A 22,741-nucleotide genomic window follows, 5' to 3' on the forward strand; every position below is an offset into this window, starting at 1 on the left:
TCTCCGTTAATAATGCCAATTCATATGCATGCAATCATACGTTTTGCGCTGAATTAGAAAAGAAAGGTCTTAGAATCCTAATTCTGGGTGTAAATATTGTTTGTAGCAATCCTAACGTACTAGGAAAAAAATGGTATCTAAATCAATTTATCATGTATTTTATTGCTTTATAAATTTCTTATGCATTTCTTTATTTTCAACCTTTTGTTTTAGTAATACATGATCATGCTAAGATGAATTGATTTCAGCTGATGAAAGTGAAAATAATCATATCTTTTTGAATTAGGTGAGAAAACTCTATTTGCACTGACTTTAAGAAAAGAAATAAGCTTACTTTACATCTAAAAAAATGGAGATTTGATTTATGATATGTTTAATGTTACTTTAAAATTGTTTCATACCCCTTGGATTAAGCTTATTTCATACTGTGTATTGGTATGCTGAATACTTGTCATTGTATTTTGCTCATTGGAATCTCCATGATCTGTCCCTGATACAAAGTAGTACTACATTGTAGTTAGTGAATTTGCCGGCCCTCTATCTGGCCTTTATGTTTTCTCCAGCTTTGTTGGCGCACCTTGGATATGAATTATTTGCTCAATGGTCTTGGAATTTTTTTTTCTTTTTTTTTTTTTTTTACAGCCTTTAAAACTATATAATGTAATCTTTTCCAGGGATCTCCAGGTCTGATTTAGGCTTTATGTAGTGGTTTGAATTACAATGCTAAAGATGTCTCGAGATGAGTTGAGAATGTGTAGTTTTGAGGGATGATTAGATGAGTAAATTTTGATTGTGTAGGATAAGGTGTGACTTCTGTCGTTGAGTAAGAGGGTATGGTCCTCTTTCAGACCTGGGGACCCCACTGGGGGAGCCACTCTCCCTGGGTGTGCTATGAGACAGGGGTCTTTGAGGAACCTTTGCCTTACTACTTATTGATGAATCATGGTGGTTCTCTTTTTATATTATCTCTGAATTGCTCTTGTCACTTTTTTTTTTCTTCTTTTTTTCTTTTTCTCGTTTTTGCTGATTGATGATTATTTGTAAATATTGTGATTTCATGTGATTTCGAAATAAAACATATAAATCAAAAAAAAAATATTTGCACTGACTTTGCACAGAAAATCATGTTTTTGAGCAAGTTTCGGTCTGACTAGCATGTATTAAAGGTTGTGCAGCATTGTAATGGTATGCTTGATTTTTGTGAAAATGGCATCGCAGAATGGTCATGGAAAATATCGAGGGGAGGTTGATTCAACCCCCCCCCCCCCCCCCCAGTAAAATCTTTCTAGCATAAACATGTTGTGCACTTGTCTCAACAGCTGAGCATCATGTAGACTAACAATTAGCATCAGAAAATGCTCAGTTAATGGCAAACTTAGTGACAAAGCTCATGAAAATATCAGATCCTTACCTGTGTAGTTTTACCACATCCAGTTTCACCACTTATGACAACAACTTGGTTGTTCCTAATAAGTGACAGCAAGCTCTGTAAAACAAACAAAAAAGTAGGTTTGCATATTTCTTTCTTTTCTTTTTTCTTTTCAAAAACAAAGTAAAGCAAAGTGGTTCTAACAAAAGATGGGTCCCACCTTTTATTAGGAACTTTTGTTTTTGGATATCTCATTCTTTTCCATCTAATCTTCTTTTCATTCTGTTTTCTTGAACATTCTTTTACTTCCAAACCTTCTGCATGTCATAGGAGGGCAGCTTCTCCCTAAACTTCCTCATCCGTTGGTAGTCCTCCCTCTTCTGACTCTCCAGGAATTCTTCCCGAAGTTGACCATCCAGCTGCGGGGTTTTCTTCAACATGTAGCTGTAGAAATTCTGGCACATAATCTCCGACTGACGCAGATCTGCAACATTCAAGGGAATATCCCATCAAAAACTAGACCAGAACAGAAGCTATCCTTTTAATCACTACAGGTGTACATCTGTAAATTTAGAAAATTTTGGCTTACAGTCTAGTAAGCTTTTATCCACAACTTCAAAGTCAGGAGAGTGGAATTTTTCAATCATACAGGGTTTTATTTTCCCCTGTCCTTACTCTTTTTCCATTTATCTATCTTTTGGTGGTTTACATATTCATCTCTATCTTTATCTTTCATCTGTTGGCAGTAGCTACATGTATTATGGCAACAAAACACTTACAAACATGGTTTTGACCCGCTATTCCTGTTTGTTTGGGGTTTTTTTTTCAATGCCAACAATTGGCCATTTAATAGCTATGACCTCCTAATTCATAATGACTGGATTATTATATTTTCATCTCAGAAAAAAAAAAAAAAAAGTACCAGTATGAGCAACTGCAAACAATGACTGAATCTACACATTGTAGATCCATCTCTATCACATGAAATGAGTTGAAATAGAATTAAAGTGATGTCCTTGGTTGGAACCAACATACTTCTTGGCTTCTGCGGGGCAGTGAACTGCGAAGTCTCTTCCCGAATATCTTCCACCTCCCTGAGCATCCTCTTGATCTTTCTCTCCTGCTCTTCATTCATGTTCACCCTGCCTCTCTGTCAACAAGGATTGAAAGTATGGGTAGCCAGAGATATATGCATGCCAAGCAGGTGAAGTCAATTAGATATTATGTGCCATAAACCCCCTGTATGCCACATCATTCCGAGACCGCAACATAGTCATGCTTTGGGAAAACATTTTGTCATTCAAATCAATAATGTAAATTTTTGTTACCCTGGACATGTAATGAGCAAAGTTGTAGAGACAATACCAAGCTTCACTTTGATGTAAATTGTAAGACAAATCTATGATTGCTTTTTCCTTCAAATGACCAGTAGCTGCATTATTGAAGAGGCATGACTGTTTCACACAAAACTGTTGCAAAAACTTGGAATTTACTCACAAATTCAGCAGGAAACACCGCTTGATAGTCAATCACCACATAAAATGCAAGCTACATGTGACAGGAATGGAATCGCAGGATACGCTTTCATTGCACTGTGGCATTTGGCAATTTATCGATCGGTTTGGGCGGGTTCGTGCGTTTGAGCAGAATATGCACAGTTGGCATGCCGTCGACTGAGTCGGGCCTGCAAACGTACCACATAAAGAGTCAATGACTGATCGCAGACTATTGTAGGCTATAAGCCAGTTCATAATTAGCTCATGTACACATTGGTACGAATGATCTTTGTTTTCGGTCAGTTGGTTAGGTACATCACTCGTTTTCAAAGCGACATGATGCATAAGCTTGCCCAACCTCACAACTTTATGTTTATGGAATTCATGTTTAAACAAAGAATGAAGCGTTTAGGCCCTGTTTCATAAATATTGTTATCAGTCTCAAGTTACAATAGTTGTAATAAACTACTGAAATCCTTGCATCTGATTGGTTGAGAGCAAATTTGTCATAGAAATGTGGCAGTTGTTACTGATAATAAGTTTTATGAAACAGGACCCTGCGACCAGAATGGTCCACCAGTCGACATTTTAGCAGGCATCCATTTTATTGTCTTGTATTGAATGCAATATCACCTTTTTTTATTTTGATATTGCCAAATACCAAACTTGCTGTCAGGCAGATGTGCTGGCAAGCACTATTTAGACAAGAATCACATGAATAATCATCACATCACAGATGCTTTATCTCAGGCAATTTAATTAAAGTGAACTGGTAAAAATGACCTTTTTCTCAGCTTATGGGCAAAGTGGAATTATGAACTGGTCTCGAACAATGAATGTTTAATATTATGTCAAATGGCTAAAACTCTGGATTCCAATATAATTTCAAACTGTTGCTTGTTCTGAATGGCATAGATAATCAAGCTAATCATTGAAAATCAGGATCCCCTCTAGCCAGAAATTCTATGTATCAAAATTGTTTTATAAGTTACTGTTACTGCACACTTTTATGGGTTCGCATCTTGCTATAAAAAACAAACTAAAAAAAAAAAAAAAAATGCCACACACTTCTTACCTCCTTAACTTGCATCTTAAGCATACTAAAAACCTAGTTCCCTGGAGAGTTACGTATAACAATACTTGGGAATGGAACAACTTGTATCAAAATCATTGCAAAGAATGTGAATGTAAATAGTAAAACAAAATCACGAAAACAAACTCAGTCCCATAGAAAAAGTTGGTAAATAACATCAGCACTTCAACACAATTTGATGTTTGATTGTTCTAGTCCCCCTTTTTTTTTTCTTTTTTTCTTTTTTTGGTCTATTTTTATACTGCTGATTAGCACAGCAAACCCCATGGCATTGTACACACTGGTCAAAGCCCCTGCTGGTACTAACAAGTTTAGGATGGGCTGATTTTGCTATGCATTTCCCATAGACACTTGCCCGAGTATACTCAGGACTCGTCCTCATCGGGTTAAAGAACCTGTTGTTATGTAGTGTGACAAAAATATCAAGTTTCATCCACTTTGCTTAGAATCATTTGTGACTTTCTCCCCCCGTTCTGAACAAACCTCTTGGATTTCCTTTTCTCGCTTCTTGCCCCTGCTTCGCTGGGCGTACCACATCCCGATCTCGCGGCCGGTCAGGCCCGGTGGTGGTCCGAATCCCCCTCTGCCTCGGCCTCTCCCTCTCCCTCTTCCTCCCTGCTCATCTCTGCCTCTCCCACCGCCATCGTCATCCTCCCAACCTCTCCTCCCTCCTCCCCCGCCTCGTCTGTCGCCACCCCTCTGTCGTCCCCTTCCTCGGTGACCCCTCCAGTGTCCTCCGCCTCTTCCTCCTCTGCCAGACATCAGTTCAGAAATTCTGCCACTGGCTTGAAACAGTCTAGACCTAAATGTCTGCTGGCACGACAGCATTCATAAACTGCAGTGAAAGGAGGAAGTGGAGAAAACAATTTTAATTTAATTCAATTTCAATATAGAATAAGGCCTAAGGCTAGTACAGTACTGTAGAACATCTCTAGTAGTGGGAGTTCTTCTAGTAAAGCAAGCTGCCCATGATTCGACCATAATTTACGCAGTCCAAAATTTGACCACCTGCTACATCCACATGTACTGTATGCGTTTGTGTGCAGTTGAATTTTGGCACGGGGAGGTCGAACCTTGGTGGGTTTGCTTTACAGTGTCAGTAGCACTAGATCTAGTAGTAGAACCAGTCAATAGAGATTTGTTGATCATTTTAATGTTGATTGTAAGGTAAAAATTATGAGCACTGGAGAATAGCAATTAAACTTTCTCTGGTATTTTCTACTGCATGCATAGACTATTTAGGCCTAAATTTACATACTAATAGCATTGCAAGCTTTGCAATGTTGTTCATACTGCCTACTAAGACCCGTAGGAGTACAGGTGTATGTTTCAGTTCATGCTATTGCCAAGATTGGGTGATTCGGGCATTTGTAATTAGCAGTGCGGTGCGAACAAGTAAATTTACTAGTACGTAACTCCACCACAGTTTAACGTTCTACGCCAGTCCCACACGTTCAATATTTTGTAATGAATCGATTCGTTACGATTTTACAAAACAGAACCTGCCCGATCATCACAAAAAAAAAAAAACTAATAATGACAATAATAAATAACTAAATTTGGTCCGAACGTATTTTTCCTCCTCCAAATAGAAACTACATTAATAACAAACGCATCCACGAGCTATACCCACCTAAATAACCAATAATTTTGGGCAGCACCGACCGGCCGGCTGCTGCTGTGGACCTACGTTGTCGGCGTGTCTAGTTACGGTATGCCATTGGTTTCCCTCACCGAACTAACTTAGTTCGGTGGTTTCCCTGCATCACTTTTATTATCCTTTCAGAATCTACTTCAAATTGTTATCAAAATTCATAGCTTCTGTTTTTTGTCATTTATTTTGTTTTTGCCATATGTAGGACTGCATGGAAAAGTGCGCGAATTTTTTTTTTTTTTTTCCAAACAGATAGAACTATTGAAGACACACACAGCGTACCATAACTATAACATAGTGCACGAGTGAGCAGAGCTTGCAAGCGCAGCAGGAACTTTCTGCAGACTGTCAAAGCGGGTACGGGGGGGGGGGGGGTGTGCGGGGGGTACATCGAAGTACAATGTACTTTTCTCAACCCCCCCCCCCCCCCCCCCCCAAAAAAAAAAAAAAAAAAAGTGTGAAGAAAAAGGCTTTTAATAGGGCCTACATAAACGTTGAACGGACCTACATAAATGGGCCTACATAAACGCTGCATCATGGCGTTTGATAGGCCTAAAAATGATGATGATAATGATGATCACAAATCATGATGATGATAATGATAATAATAGTAATAACAATAATAATGACAATAATTATAATAACAAAAATAACAACAACAACAACAACAATAATAATAAAAGATTATAATCATCAATATACAGTTCAAAATTAGTCAAATTCGAAGAGTAAAATTTCATAAGCGCAGCCGCGGTGAAGACTTGATCAAAATCAAACAAAAAATAAAGCCATTGCAGTTATGGTATTGTGAAGTTTCACTACTTTTTCACAGCACTTCTTTTGTCAGTCTATGTGGGGACTATGATGAATATGCAAATGAATGACGTAATATAATCACCTCACAACTTGTTATATAGATTATGTCGTTTGTAATCCATACGTCAAATTTTGACATTCTTTATCAATTATATATTTCTACTAAGAGTTCTTTTTTTTTTTTCATTTGTTATACGCAATGTGTGTCTTTATATGCCCCATTCTCAAATCCCAATATAGGAGACTGATGATTATTCTGAACTTTGATTACAGTCAGGAATATCATATTTTTTCGACTTTATAGCAGAAAAAATAAATAAATTTCTGTCAATTTTTGTACAAGATTGATGGAAATTTGTGAGGCGACAGCATTATCATCGCCGGATCATTTGCAATATATCCATATCAACTGTTCGAGAGCTGTTTTGCAAAACTTGATTTTTACCCGATTTTGATAAACTTTGCTGTTGTTCTCATAAATTCTTACTCTTATTTTTCAGATTAAATTTTATCTGGTCCGGAAATCCCCTTTGAAATAAGAGAAGGGAGTATTCAAACTCATCAAAATGGCAACTATAGTGATGAATCGAAGAAATGTTATAAAATGCCGTGAAAGAACATAGAATCGTTGCACTCTTGTTTCATACATTGTATATCATAATATTATATCCAGACTTCGATGCAATGCTTTTAGTCTTTGATTACCAAAAAAAAAACAACAACAACAACAACAACAACAACAATTTGGTGAATCCCAACTGAGTACTGCGTCGATTGGAGAATGCATGTTATAGTTGCAACCAGCCTGTGCATGCCATAAGAAACGAGCATGAACATTACAAATTGCGCCATCACGTTCCATAACGTATTATAAAGTCGAGCGCCACCTAGAGATGAGTATTTTTTTTTCCAGTAAAGTGAAGCTCTTCAACATCATGAACATGTTCAATATTTTAGTTGATGCTTTTTCCTCGCTTCTAGCCATCCATTTTTTTTTTATTGTACACTTTTGAACACTGTCTAAATATCAGCAGAAAACTTTGGATGAACTCTTCTAATGTTTCATGTTAAATGTAAATGCTGGTTTTGATTTGTTTTCTTTGTGTGTGCAGTTGTTATTGTTGTTTCTACCTGCGGATGTCAGGAAAAAATGCGATTCTATCACAGCGTCAAACCCTATAACTGTCAACCCATACGCCTCTTCAAGAACGGTTCATATGACAGCGGCTCAGGGTCATGAAACTGTAAGTACATGAACGTGTTGAGCCGATTTTGCTCATCCGAAGGGCATTACCTTGTAAAAATGTTGCTGTTGATTAGGGCATGGAGGCTTTGTACCTCCATGATTAGGGGCAAACTATGCAACGTGAAGCTGTGTGCGTGTGTGTGGGCATTGTAGAGTTGTTGCTTTCTATGGTAACCGTGTTTGTTAAACTAAAAAGATTGTTCACTATTATGCTTACACTTACATCCTATCTGTTAATTATTAAATAATAATAATAATTAATTAATAATAGTTAATAATTAGAGAGAAGAATGATAAGGGAGAAGGGTGGAAATAGCATGCTATTAGGCATTAGGCATGTTAGGTTACATTGTACATACAGGATAAGGGACATCCAGTATTACGGTCCATGAATTGTCACAACCAAGTGAAAAATTACATTATCATGGCATAAATGCCCACCAATGTTCTATACTATCGATCGGGGTGCGATTTGCATTGGACTTTCAGTCAAGTGTAAATGCAAGTGCAAGCCTCGTGACATGACATTAGCTCATGGGAAACTCAACTTCAAAAAAAAGTAGTGTAGGTTAAAACGTGCCATAGTTTGGCACCACAAAGTTGTTTTGAATGACAGAAAAATAAAACAGTTCAGAGTGCAACGGCTTTTTACAGCAATTGAGACCTTGGTAAGAATTGTGTGCAATTAACGCTAAACATACACACATACTCTCATAATTGCAAAAGGAAGTCGCTTTGTAATGGCACGATTTTGGGGGGAGATATAATCTGCGAATCATGCAAACGCTTAGCTTCAAGTTATTTTCTCTACAGGCTTACAGATCTTGTAATAAAAACAGTCAACGGTGTTTTTATCACCGTTTTCTTCCCAGAAATGTAGTCGATGACGTGATCACTCTGATGAACAGGAACCAATAACAACATCAACAAAATAACGCTTCGACAAGTTTGCTCACAGTTTACATAACTCGCTGATGAGCCGAATGATTACTTTAGACTTGTTAGTACGAAAACTTAACCACAGAACTGACTGACGCGGCCTTTGTATAGAACTATTTTTGTTTTCCCTTCAGCTATCGCCTGGTAACCTTATATTATTCTTCGCCCCTTCCGTCATCATTTCCTATTTCATGCTGATATCATGGATACGATATTGAGGTTGACATTGAAACCGCCTTATTCTTTTTTTTCTTTCATCGTCATTGCCACGAGAGTTGGTTTTTTGGATTGGATTATCCTCGAAATTGCGAATCTTTCTCGGAAGTTCCCACGCGACTGCCCTTTCCCCTCGTGACAAATGGAATATACCGTTGCTCCCTTAAGGAATAATCGGGCCTATACGCTATGTTATAGACTGACTCAGAATACTGTCGACTGCCCTCATAGATAATAAAGACCTAATATGGCATATAATAGTGACATTTTTTTAATACTATTTCATTTCCAACAAAAGTAAAGGATACAATATGACATTTGCATAAAGACAAAACAAATATTAGAGTACAGTGTGACTTTTGCATATTCAAGCGAAATTATCAGTTTTTAAACAATAAAACAAAACATAGTTTAAGGAAATGCATAGGCAAATCTTTCTGTTGTTGAATCATATCAAGGAAACTATACTTTTATTAACGCGACTTTAGCTTTTTGGAAATACAAATTTTAATCACACATTTGTTTTTCAAATCGAGACGATCATATAACATTAAAAATACTTAGCCTCATCAAAACAATCCTTCTACTTCCATCTTTATAACAGAGTATAGGCATACTTTTGTTCGGCTGTGATTCGTATTTGATTACCGTCAACATTACCACTCTATTAGCACGAAAAACTGTTGAACTCTCGTGATGAGATATATATATATATATATATATATATATATATATATATATATATATATATATATATATATATATCCACATGCAGAGATAATCGTGATAATTAGTAACTTCTTGCTGCCTGCTGCCTGACCATTACACCTATAATCTCCCCATCATGCCAATTGCAATCCTGACATACACATGTATCACAATTTACATACTACAATACTTCTCTCACATGCATCAGATTTCTTACTCAGCTAGTCCTGTAATACCCCTTCTCCTTGTCCTGTATCATCTTCTTCCTCCTCTTTTTACCCATCTGCCATGCTTGCTTCTCATTCCCGTCCCCTTGGCGTCATGTTCTTCTTATTCATACACGTTAAACAAACTCTCAAAACCGCCGTCATTCTTCCTGCATGGCATATAATATTATCATCATGTTCCTTCTTCTCCTCCTCTTCTTCTTCTGATTCCTTGTAATCATCATCCCGCTCCCGTCCCTTGTTATCCTCTATACCTTTCATTCCCACCTTCTGTTCATCTGAATTCTCCTCCTATATTCCTCTTCCTCACTCTCTCCTCCTGGCCTCTTCCTCTTCCACCACCACCTCTTACTCCTCATCTTCTTCCTCCTCCTATCCTTCCTCCTCCTCCTCCTCTTCCTCCTCCTCCTCCTCCTCCTCCTCCTCCTCCTCCTCCCCCTCCTCCTGCCTCCCTTCCTCCTTCTCTTGGCCTAAACTCCCGTTCTCCTTCTTCTATCCCCCTTCCCCTTCCCCTTCCATCTTCTCTTACATCCACTGTGACTGAAAATTCACCACCACCACCACCACCACCACCACCACCACCACCACCACACCATCATCATCATCCTTATCATCATCGTCATTGTTATACTGATTGTTATGATCATCTTCTTTATTATCACCATTATTCCCCTCCTAAATATCTCGTTCACCATCTCGCGAAATGTGTTTGTGCTACACTAGTAGATTATTTATAAGAAAAATTATCTTCAACTTTCCATGAATCGTATTAATCGTGTCGAAACCGATGCTTTCCAGGAGCATCTAGATTTGAAGTCCTTGTCATCTGTTATAATGTAGTGTTGAATGAAGAGGTAGAAAGACAAAATGAAGGGGAAACTTTATGACAGCCCTAATCTGCTGATGTTTCTGAAAATTCAACTCTGTTTCACTTGTACGTTGGGATAGGAACTATATATGACTAAAATCATGAACATATAATGTTATAATAATTATAGGACATATCAATGCACAAGTTACTCATCGTCAGTGTTTGTGTGTGTAACCATTATGCGTGTATGGAGAAATTGCGAGGAACATTAAATTTTATACGTGGATACAGAAAATATTGGGAAAAAAGTGCACGTAAAAATAACGTAAGGGTCACAGAAAGAGAAAGAGATATAGCGGGTGGGGAGAGCTGCTGTGTATAATCACAATGACCTCTCGCATTTTTCTCTCGCACATGTACGATTCCTGTCGCGACTTACTGTGTGAACATGATCAGCTATCAAACCAACATAAATACTGAACATCAGATACGTGTACATGCGTTTCCAGCGGTCCAATCATATCTGTAATGACCTTGCTGAGGGGAAAATTCCCAGGCCTTTTGCGTTGACCTGGTTTGAATTCCATTCAGATGAAATGGTTTCGCCAATACCTCTCTTTTCCCTTACCATGTTGACATTTTTGGGTAATCGATAATCGACGTCTGAAGCCACCAAGTGGGTGTGTAGAGTCACTGTACTTTTGTTTCTCCGGAAGTAATTGTAAAGTTCAATTCCGGTTTAAGAAGAGCATCTGTACTTTTGCTGTCAATATGGACGTGCACCAGCCTATGCAGCTGCTGGAGGCCCTGTTGCAATCACAGTATTACGCGTGACTTTCTTTTCCTTTCTCTCTCGCATATTTAGGCATGACGAAACAAATATTATTATACTTAATAGATAAGAGTCAGGGTAGTTAGATGAATTAAAGAAGCAGGGACGTATTTCAGATTTTACTTTATCTAACTGTCCATGTACATACATGAATAAATAAAAGCACAAAAATGGATGTAGTATGGAAATAGATTGTTAAAAGTAGATGTATGGAAATAAATAAAAATATGGTGGTAGATATATTTTAAGAGGAATTCAAAATTTATTTGATGAAAATCGGGTTTGGAATGACTGAAACATCCAAAAACAAAGTAAAACAAAGCGATCGTAATAAAGTGTGGGTCCAACTTTATCAGAATCGCTCTTTTTTGGATATCTCGGCCAATTCAAAACCAATTTTCATCAAATAAACGTTGAATTCCTCATAGAATTACATGCTCTTTCATATTTTATAAGAGGTTTCCCATTATCTCACACACACACACACACAAAAAAAATGTTAGAAACCTGAAATTAGGTGTCAACCAAAACTATGCGATCCCTTTAAATTCACTTGGATAAGCATCTGTGGTGTACTGATTATTCATGTAGTCCTTACAAAATGCTGCTTGTTACTTGTTACTTGTTGCAGTAATCCCATATGTAGCTCCAAGGAAGCTATATCGGGATGCAAATCGTGTCATGTGCCAATGGAGGTGCCAAAGTGACAAGGTTGTGTACGTCTCTCTTATGTACAATAAAAGCGAGAGTGTCAGTGCAAGTAAAAATATTGGTCCCTTTCTACAGCATGTGGAACCCAGCAGGAGGTTGCATCTTGTTGATGAAGGGCAGTGCAACCTCTTTGAACATGGCTGGGTTTGGAGTGAGTATCACAGATCCTGGTAAATTATTCCATAGTCGAATTGACCTTGGGAAAGTTGCAAATTTGAATGTGTCTTTTGTAGCTTTGGGTATGACATATTTGGCTGGGTGGTCATGTCTTCCGACTTGCCAACACATCCATTATTTTTGACAGCAGCAGCCTAAAGTGGTATTTGTCAATATCAATAGAAAAAAGTCAACGCAAATGAACGCAGTGAAATGGACGCTTTCCCAAGCATGGTCATCTGGTCTACGCAAGTTCATTCTATGTCTGAACAGGAATGAGGAACCCAATAAATTTTAAGTAAAGCTTATGAATTATGTCGCTCTGAAAACGAGTGAAGTGTCCCTATAAACCGACTGAGAATTAATCATAAAGGTCATTCGTTCCAATGTCAGTGCCAATGCACGATCTAACTCAGAACTGGGCAGCTGCTTTATAGAAGTTATTATTATTGTCTTATTTGCAACGTAGATGGCGCTCTGTGAACACACCATGCCAAGTCCAACAAAAGAGAAAAAATCCCACCGTTTTGTCAATTTCCACGGCTGTTCCCCGCCGCCGAACATTCAACAGGAGGTACTCCAGGCAATGACTATTTGCCACGTTATCAAAAGCACGAGTTTCCGACTACGAGGGTGTCGAATTTTATTGAACATGCCCACAAGATATGGTTCGCGGTGTAAGTTGCAGATGACATGTTGACTTAACTTTCTGAATATCAAAGTTAAGAAGATTGATCAGAGGTTGCATTCAAAGTTTTGTGGGTCCTTTTTGAGGGTGCCGTTCGTTATTCCGAAGGTTCGTTAATCCGAAACACATAAAATTCCCTATACCTAGAGGTTTATCTGAAAATGAAAAAGGGTTCGTTAATACGAACGTTTGTGGCATTATTCCAAAGGTTCGTTAATCCGAAAATGAAATAGGGTTCGCTATTCCGAAGGCTCGTTTATCCGAAAATGAAAAAAGGTTCGTTATTCCGAAGGTTCGTTAATCCGAAAATGAAATAGGGTTCGTTATTCCGAAGGTTCGTTGATCCGAAAATGAAATAGGGTCCGTAATGAACCTTCGGAATAACGAGCTTTGTTCATTTTCGGCTTAATAAACCTTCGGAATAACAAACCTTATCACATTTTCGGATTAACGATCCTTCGGAATAACGAATCTTCGGAATAACGAAACTTCGGAATAATGAACCTTCGGACTAGAGAACCTTCGGAATAACGAACCTTCGGAATAACGAACTGTAACCCTTTTTGAGGTTTTCTGACAAGAAGGGAAAAAAAAAACTCCTCAGGCCATTTAATATTGTTGTGTAGTAATTAAGAAAGGGAATCTAGAAGGAAAACGACCAATGATTCTATGCTCTTATTCTGTTTAATGATTTTTTATCATTATTGTCGCTGTTGTTGCAGCTGCTGTTGCTGCTGCTGTTATTGTTGTTGTTGTTGTCGTCGTCGTCGTCGTCGTAACTACGCCACTCCCTGCATCACAAAACCCACAAATACTCGACGTCATAATGGCAGATTCAGGAAGAAGAAGATCCATAAGTGACACAATCTATGATGATATCCTCCAAAAGGTAGATGCTTCTCAACCATATCAAAAATCACACAAATTGAAATGGTGCTTTTTTTTTCTCTCTTCCTTTTTGTTTTAAGAAAAGGGCATTCTTATTCAGTTCAGTTCATTTATCTTTATTTCTTCTGTTTTATGATGCAATAATCGATCTAGGCTTATGATGTTGTTGTGTCTTTATCTATCGTGCGGGGTCACTGAAAAGACGGAAAGTCTCATCCCACGAAAAGTACAGAATCAGAATTCCATAAAGTTTGTAACAATGACTGTTGTGCTATGAACAGTCGAATTAGTCGCGAAACACTTTCAGAGTGGTTCTATTGAATCGCTTCTCCTCCCCGCAACTTTCGTGACAGCATGCGGATCTCCAATTAGCAAGTCTTCTCACGAGTATGATAATGAATCAGTTACTGAACTTTTTTTTCTGATTGCTTTGACATTCGGTTGACCTGTGACGGATGAAATCAAGAAAGAAAGAAAAAAAAAAAGAGTCGAACTATTGTGACCCCGACAACCATCCTTCTGGTTTGGTGTCATCACATCTGAAGTGTATTATAGTTGGGAAGGAAAGAGAAATATCGCCAGATAGAACAGGAGCAGGAGAAAGCTATCACCTGGGAATCTATCACTAGAAGGATGTTCGAGTCGGAAAACCAAATAGAGATACCAAAACATTTACTCTGGTAAAATGTATCTGCCGATCGAGTGCAAAGGACATGAACAGACCGGGACGATTGAACAAGTTCTCACGCCGCGCCCTCCGATTTCTCGATTTCTTCCGCATCCGCCGGTGGTCACGGTGCTTCCTAATCTTTTATGAATCCCGTAATCATAACAGAGCGTTGGGCGGTCGGTTCCGCCAGTTGTCCACTTGATCGCAGCTCTATTCTCGTATCGCAAACACAAAGGGTAAATAAAAACAGGTTTGGACAAGTTTATTCGGTTATTCCTCTCACTACTCTTCCCCATTCTTTTTTCTCTCGTCAAATCAATCAGTCAATCGGTCAATCAATCAAACAGTCAATCAATCAATCAATCAATCAATCAATCAATCAATCAATCAATCAATCAATCAATCAATCAATCAATCAATCAATCAATCAACCAATCAATCAATCAATCAATCAATCTATCTATCTATCTATCTATCTATCTATCTATCTATCTATCTATCTATCACCAATTGATCGATCAATTAATCAATATCTATCAAGCGTTCACCAGCGGAGTTTGAGCGTTAGTTGCGCATTATAGCCTGCCCTGACTAAACTTTCAAAGACATCTACACTCTACACATAGAAGAGTGAACGATTGAAAATAGCAATAACAACAACAACAACAACAACTAAGACTATTTGTAGAAAGCTAATTTTATTCCTAATTTGTAATGCGTTGCGTATAGGGCCTATATAGCACGTACATCATGTACATAATAAACCCGTATACTTGACTCGATGAGTTGTTGAAAGCTCTCATGCGATTTAAAGCCACTCAATGTCCATGTTCAAATTAGCTCTCATTAATTTAACTTTCTCTGAATTTTATCAAAACTGAACAAACAAAATAGAGGAGGCTCCGTAATTGGACTACATGTAAGACATTCATGAGTCATTGACCTCAAACAGAAAATTGCATGTTGTTATGTTTATCATTTTACTCTGCGTGTAAATGCCTTGATTATGAGCAAAGACAATTTGGATATCGTTACTTCAGAATTTGCGTGTCTGTGTTGCAGTAATGTGATAGCACAACATTACTGAACTCAAACGTTTGTGTGTGCGTATGTGTGTGTATGAATGCGTGTGCGTCTGTTTGTTTTTGTGAAAGAGAGTGTGGACAAAGAGGAGATATATAGAGAGAGATGGAGAGAGAGAGAGGAGAGAGGGTGAGAAAGAAAGAGATAACGATAATGACCTTAATGACACACTTTTAAATAGGACGTACGAATGACTCAATATGGAAACGAAAAAAAGTAAATAAACAAATACATACGTAAACTCCCCAATACAAGCGTACGCACAATTATCGTGGATTACACGAAAAGTTTAGCAGGCTAGAGAGTTACTATGATCACTCTATACGAGTAAGTTTTTCACAGAGCTGATATTAATAACAAAAGATAGAGACGTCACAGTAAGAAGTGGTTAAAGGGGTGGTACAGCTTTGGTTGTGGTGCTTATAAAATGTGGGTCCCATCTTTTATTAGGACTACTTTGTTTTGGATACTTCAGCCATCTCAAAACACATTTTCATCAAATAAACTGTGAATTAATCTTAGAATATTGTATGCTCTTTCACATTTCACAAGAAGTTTCCCATTGTTTCACACACACACACACTGTGATGTATTCTAATCAATTATTATTATTATTTTTTTTTTGGGGGGGGTATACCAATGAGACCATTCTTACTGCGGTAACTACTACTACACGATCACTACTATTACTTATATTACTAATGATAATTATGATAAGAACAATAATGATGATAATGAAAACAATAATGATAATAACAATAATAATCATAATAATGATAATAATCATACAATTAGCAATACCCTTATTACTGCCGCTACTACGAATATCAATAATCATATTTTTTTTCGAATATTGCCAATGCATACTCCTTCTTCTTCAATACTCTTACCACTACCGCTATATGAAATGTATTCCTGTAAGCCAAATGCATGATGATATTTACCTTTGATCCGTCAGTACATCCATATAGGCCTCACACCTGTGAGTAAAGTGGACCGATAACAAAGATGCTAAAGTAAATCTGGGGAGGGGGGGGGGCAAATAAAAGAAATAGAAAAGTCCTACAAGCCTACTGGATATGAGTTGTGGTTGATGAGCTGGATCCGTGGATTTGGAGAATCAATATAATATGCTTTCTTTTAATTTCAGGGGACACCATTTCGACTTAGATTCACGAAAGAGGTGAGACTTTTGAGTGGTAAAACAGCATTGTGTTATGTTATGTTTGTTTGTTTGTTTTTGGAAGACACCTGATCGGAATTTGAGCAGAACCCTCACCCTCCCCCATCTAAATAGATAGATAGATAGATAGATAGATAGATAGATAGATAGATAGATAGATAGATAGATAGATAGATAGATAGATGGATAGATAGATAAATAAATGAATATATAGATAAATAAGTAAATAAATAGATAAAAACAAGACTTGAGTGAAATAAGTTGATATATTCAGGGGGCATAAAACACGAAAAACATTTATCTTTCATGCATTCTATGTATTTTTTATTTCTTTATTTCTAGGAATGCGTCTCTGGAGCATTACGTGCAGGAGTGAGACCATGAGTATCACAATTTGCTCAAACCTTTTGAATATCATTATTCATTACTAATATTGTGCGACATATCACGGATCGGGATAAAACGTATACGCGAGAAATTAGGCCCTGGGTTGTGCGAAAATAGAAAAACTATATCCGATAGAACGAATATTGTTCAGTGCAGGTCTGAACTTTTCTGCATGCGTTCCATTTTGTAATGCCATGTAATACAATGTAACAAAGGGTCGGTGTACTTGCTGTATAAGTCATGCAAAATTGGTCATATGATTAGTAATATTCAACGAATTAATTAGAAAACATAAAAAAGTATTTAAAAATAGTTTGTTTATGTTCATGCAACCTAAATTCTATTGATGCAACACCCGATCGAAATCTTGCCCGGTGATTTTCACCATTGACTGCTGATGCAGTTGAGTGTTATCTGGACTGGCTCGCGAGTACTGGGAAATCATGGCTATCTATTACTGACACATTTTCACGAAAGTTCTTCTCAACTCTGCTCACTTTCAATCTACAGTTCGTTAACCGGATTGATGAGCGAACGTGATCAAATTTAGCCGATATTGTACGTCTCTATACATTTTATAGCCTGCGATTTATGTTACAATACAAGAATTCTGAAGGTACGTGTTGCTGAAATCAACTACGCTTGGTCAAGGTTAACAATATCTTTTCATACCTTTGCAAATAGCTGAATGATGATTGGTGGAGGGGTACCCTCTTTCTTTATTAATGTGTGTGTGTGTGTCTGTGTGTGTGTGCATGCGCGCCTTTTTTGTCATTATTTTCCAGGTAACGAAAATAACACAAGGCCTTCAAAAATATAACAAGAGCTCATGAATAGATTGCAATCAACAGCTTAGACATGGTAATGGAATTTTTTGCAGCACTGCCGGTGTTATTTGTTTGTTTGTTTGTTTGTTGCTGTTGTTGTAGACGTCGTGGTCGTTGTCGTTTTCATTATCTTTCTTTCTTCTTTTTTTTTCCTTTTTTTTTGGAGTTTTTGAGCCGCTGTGCTGTGCTGCAAAGCATTTTCGTCTGTCGGTTTGTTTCTATACTTCACCATAATAATCATAATTATGAACTCTGCAGTTTCAAAGTACGTCGGATGGTGACTTATGCTACATGGCAAATACCTATAGATGCTCGGATGTGTTGATGGTTGACTGTACTTTTCTACTCTCAACGAAAGTGCCAAAGGTCAATGACATTGGTATGCCAATCGTTTTTTTTTTTTTGGTTTTTTTTTTGTTGTTTTTTTTTTTTTTTTTAGTATCATTTTACCAACGAAACAGATTGTAGCGTGATTATAGTGGGGAAAAAATAAATAACGTAAAATAATGAATCATTGCTGATGTGGAGGGGGTATCTAGAACAGACAGTCGACCATATGAAATAAACTTGCACTTTTTGTTTTGCTTGAACATTATCATTATGCAAAACATGTTTGTATATTGTAAGTGTCACCAAAATACATTGTGTGGATAAGCTTATAGTATAATGCAGGATGTTTCTCTGTCTTGCAAGAGACAACGTGTATAGATCGTGTTACTGAATAGCATTCATTAAGTTTTACTCTCTCTCTCTCTCTCTTTCGTTTAGGATCGTCGCGCGATCTCGGTGATGACAATAATACATAATAAGGATGAAAATAAAAAAGATAATCATAATAATGATAGCAATAATTGCTATCATTATTCCACCGATTCATAATGATTATCATTACAATGATAATGATAAGTAGTTGACAGCGTTTACTGGAGGTTACTAATTTGCTATGTTAGAAACATACTAGCATAATGACGTACTCGTTCAATGTTTTTCAAACATTAACGCAAATCGGGTCACAACTGTTGTTTTAATCTTAAACTAGGCATTGTCGATTTCATAAACCTGCCGGCAATATTTATTGTTTAATCTAATTCGCCTGTTCTTTCCCTCAAGAGAGCGTTTGAGATTTCGACGAAATAAAAACGCTCGAGATTATAATTATTTGCATCATTATTGTGTTTGTTTGTTTGTTTGTTTCAGATTAGTCCAGTATTTTGATTTCGCGAAGGATCAGTCCTGGCTGTTTACCATTATTCATAAATCTACTACTGGGTATTCCAGGGCGATAGTATTCTTGGCAATAGACATTTGGGTAGCAAGTTATAGGAAAACATTACCTTCGAAGTCTGTGGACACATAGGTGTCATAGGTCCAAAAAAAAAAAAAAATCACAATCAGATATTCGCATTGATAATTTCCAAACTATTGATCTAACAGTCTGAATGCTATTTAAGGGTCTTAAAATACAACATCTTAGCTACATTTTGCAGAAAAACCCATGCAATTTGATTAAGTGGTCACGGAGAAATGTAAATCATTGTAAAGCATGTCATGGAGCTGATTCTTCCAAGTTTAACACTTATTGGATGCTCGACTTGGAACTGCATGTTAATGTGTGTACACAATCAATGGACAGTACTTGGAGGGAAGAGATTCCTGACATGATCTACAAAAATCCTCATTTCTCTTTGACCGCTGAAGCAAATCAGGGGGGTTTCTGTGAGATGTGGGTAATAAGTTACAGTTTCATACCCTGAAATTGTATTTGGATTGATTTACTATTCTTGTAGTTATTGTTGCGGAGGGTCCCTTTGTAATTTTTTTTGGGGGGACATACGGTATGCTTAGGATAATTAGCACCTTGCTGGTCCATCCGCGCCTTTGGGCATCCTATTCTGTATCGCGTTGAAGAAGCTAAGTGGGATGACCTTCACGAGTTTCATTTATCGTGCTTATGAAACGTGGTTCGGTTTAATGGACTTTCGTAACAAAGAGATGTTTATGAACTGTTGGTAGCAGAAGATACTTGTTAGCTACACCCTAGAGGAAGCCTGTATTATATCGATGATTACAAGTAAAAATACTTTCTACAGTATTGATCTATTTGCCATAATCATACACATTACTTTTTATGGTATTGCGGTTTGAAAATGTTTTTCATGAAGGCTAATGTTGATGTCCTCTACATCACACTAAACTTTGGGTCACAGCACTTTCACATTTTTTTTTTTATTAATTATTTCTATAACCTCTCGCGCTTGCGATGAGCTATGGTAAATCTTTGTTCGCCAGGTGTTTTTGTTTTATTTTAATTATTTTGAAAGAAGCCGGAATTGCTGTTTCTATAATGAGCGATTTACCAAAGCTGTATTATTGGCTTTATTTTGATTGATTCACAGCATTTTTGGGGGGAGGAGAACAAATTTGTGTCGGGAGATTGCAGACTGATAATGAATTGAGATGGAAATGATATCGTGACGTTTGCATGAGGTAATACGGACACAAGCCTACGGCAAGGCAGCAAGATAGTACTTATAACACACAAAGTACATTTACATCAGGAATGTTTGCAGTTTTTATTATTAGCTTAATGACATTGGGAGATGAACTTGATGTGAAATTGCTCCTTGATCTTATTTCAATGAGAGAATTCTTCCTCAGTCACGTACGGTAAGTCGCTATCATTGCAAACTAAAGTTTTCCAGGCTTCTGTTGTAATGATTATAGAAGGAGTTTCTAACCACCCTTAAAACTCATGCCCTAATTTTCCTGAAAACATCATCCCTACGAGATGCAGACCACCCATATTTTGTCGTCAATCTCCTTCCTGCAAATTTTTAGCAAAGATAATGTCAGTTCGTATGCTTTCCTCTCTTTCTTGTGCATTTTAATTCCAATATTCATCTTATGTTTAAACCACAAAACGAGTTACAAATACTTTACTTTCTGTGTGTGTGTCATGCGAAATGAATACTGAACTTTGCAATAATATTTATTATCTGTTGGCACTGATTAAAGTTCGCGTACGCCCTCACCGTGCGGGGGGATTCCTTCTGCTAGGATCATAGACCGTGCGTTTCTGAACAGCAATCAATGTGATTGCATCCTTTCCCATCCAATATAAAGAAGATCTGTGATCAGTCATTCAAACGTTGAACAAATCCTTTCCTTCTACGTATAGTTGTATATTTTTCTCATAATCATTAACTGTAGAAGGGGAATATTTGCAAAACGTTTCTAGTCGAGGTACCCATGGAAGAATTACAAAATGACGGGGGTCATTTTTTTTCCCTGTCACTTTGTCGACGTCAGGCCGCGGTGTATTCATCAAGGTTGTTGTTTTTATATCTCATTCCAGTGAAAGTTATGACATAAGAAGTGATCGAGGGCAAAGTGTCATTTTGAGTTGTGACAAAAGAAAGAAGGAGAACAGAACCGTCTGTTATACTGTCACTCAGGGTCCGCTGTCATTTTGACATAGGGATTGGAACGGCAACAGAGGAACAGAGGTCAAGATGTGACCCGCTTTTGTATTTCTTTCCTCTCTTCTCTTCCGCGGGGGTTGAATGAACTTGGCATTTCGTGGAATCGTTGAGTTTGACTTTAATATGTACTATAAACCTGCAAGCTTGCTTCTCTTGTATGGACACAGACCTGAAAACATAAATTACAGAGAAAAACAAATTCATGATTCTTTATCTGTTGCATTCGAACCACTGCTGTTATGATTCCAAGCCGGTATACGCGTAAGAGTTTGGTACTGTGACAGAGCGAGTGGATCAATCCTGTGTCATACATGCACCACAAATTGATGATATTGAATATCAGTCATTTGAAAGGATGACATTTCATTTTACAGCATATAGTTAGTGCATCAATACTGCAGCCGCCATATTGGCTCTATGGGATAAAAGGTGATCATTCAGCAGAAAACTGTCTTCTCCTTTGCAAACCATAATATTAAGGGATACAAAGAAATTGTTGAGTTCGCAAACCATAATATAAAGAAATACAAAGAAGATGTTGAGTCTTTGGAAATTTGTGGAAAGTTTCGGCTGTTTCCCCAGTACAAACTGTTACAATCAAATATATAAGAAATGTTGAGTCTGGGGAAACTTATGGAAAATTTTGGGAAGGGTGCTAGCCCCAGAGAGGAGGGAGAAGCACCACACATATATACATGGGATTTTCCATCATGACCAGCCAGGTGGTAGTGGACAGTCGCTAAGACAAAGTAGAGTGTAGTCTAATGGTCAGCCTGATGGTCACTTTTGAACAGGCATGATCATGGCCTAAAGCCATGTAACCGACAACTGATTGGAGGATGGTTTGCATAAATTATTAAGGGGTGGAGCATGTAAATGCTATTATATTCATTATGTTGTTGCTAGGTGTTGCTAGGTGGTGCTAGACAAAATTTTCCATAGCACCATGTGCTGCACCCTCAGAATCATTATAAATAGAATGATTTTGTTCTTTGAAGTCAGTTGATTCGAGCATTCATGTATTCATCGGTCACTCATTGAGTGGGAGATACCCACTCTCTTATACCGCACCGGAAGACTTGTGAACTTCATCTACAAGACAATAAACGACCATCTTTGTACATATTGTACATCACTGTCTGCTTCGAAGTTCTTCAAAGTGTCATCGTGTGGTTGTTGAGCGTGAAAGGTACGCCAGTGTGCTGAGAATGCGGCATTGCTGAAAACCATCCAGTTACATTTGGTGGCAGCGGTGGGAT

The 22,741-nt window shown here is 37.6% G+C and overlaps 1 protein-coding gene across 1 annotated transcript in view; it reads right to left on the reverse strand.

The window, feature by feature from the left end:
• LOC140233707 (ATP-dependent DNA/RNA helicase DHX36-like) overlaps positions 1-4,720 on the reverse strand; it is a 30,804-nt gene extending 26,084 nt beyond the window's left edge. The window contains exons 1-4 of the mRNA XM_072313807.1: positions 4,442-4,720; positions 2,405-2,519; positions 1,684-1,853; positions 1,412-1,486 (exon numbers count right to left, since the gene is read on the reverse strand). Coding sequence (XP_072169908.1) covers positions 1,412-1,486; positions 1,684-1,853; positions 2,405-2,519; positions 4,442-4,720 — 639 coding nt within the window. The remainder of the gene's footprint in view (positions 1-1,411; positions 1,487-1,683; positions 1,854-2,404; positions 2,520-4,441) is intronic.
• Between the last annotated feature and the right edge of the window lie 18,021 nt (positions 4,721-22,741).

This window comes from Diadema setosum, chromosome 10 (assembly GCF_964275005.1).
Source record: "Diadema setosum chromosome 10, eeDiaSeto1, whole genome shotgun sequence".
NCBI lineage: Eukaryota > Metazoa > Echinodermata > Echinoidea > Diadematoida > Diadematidae > Diadema > Diadema setosum.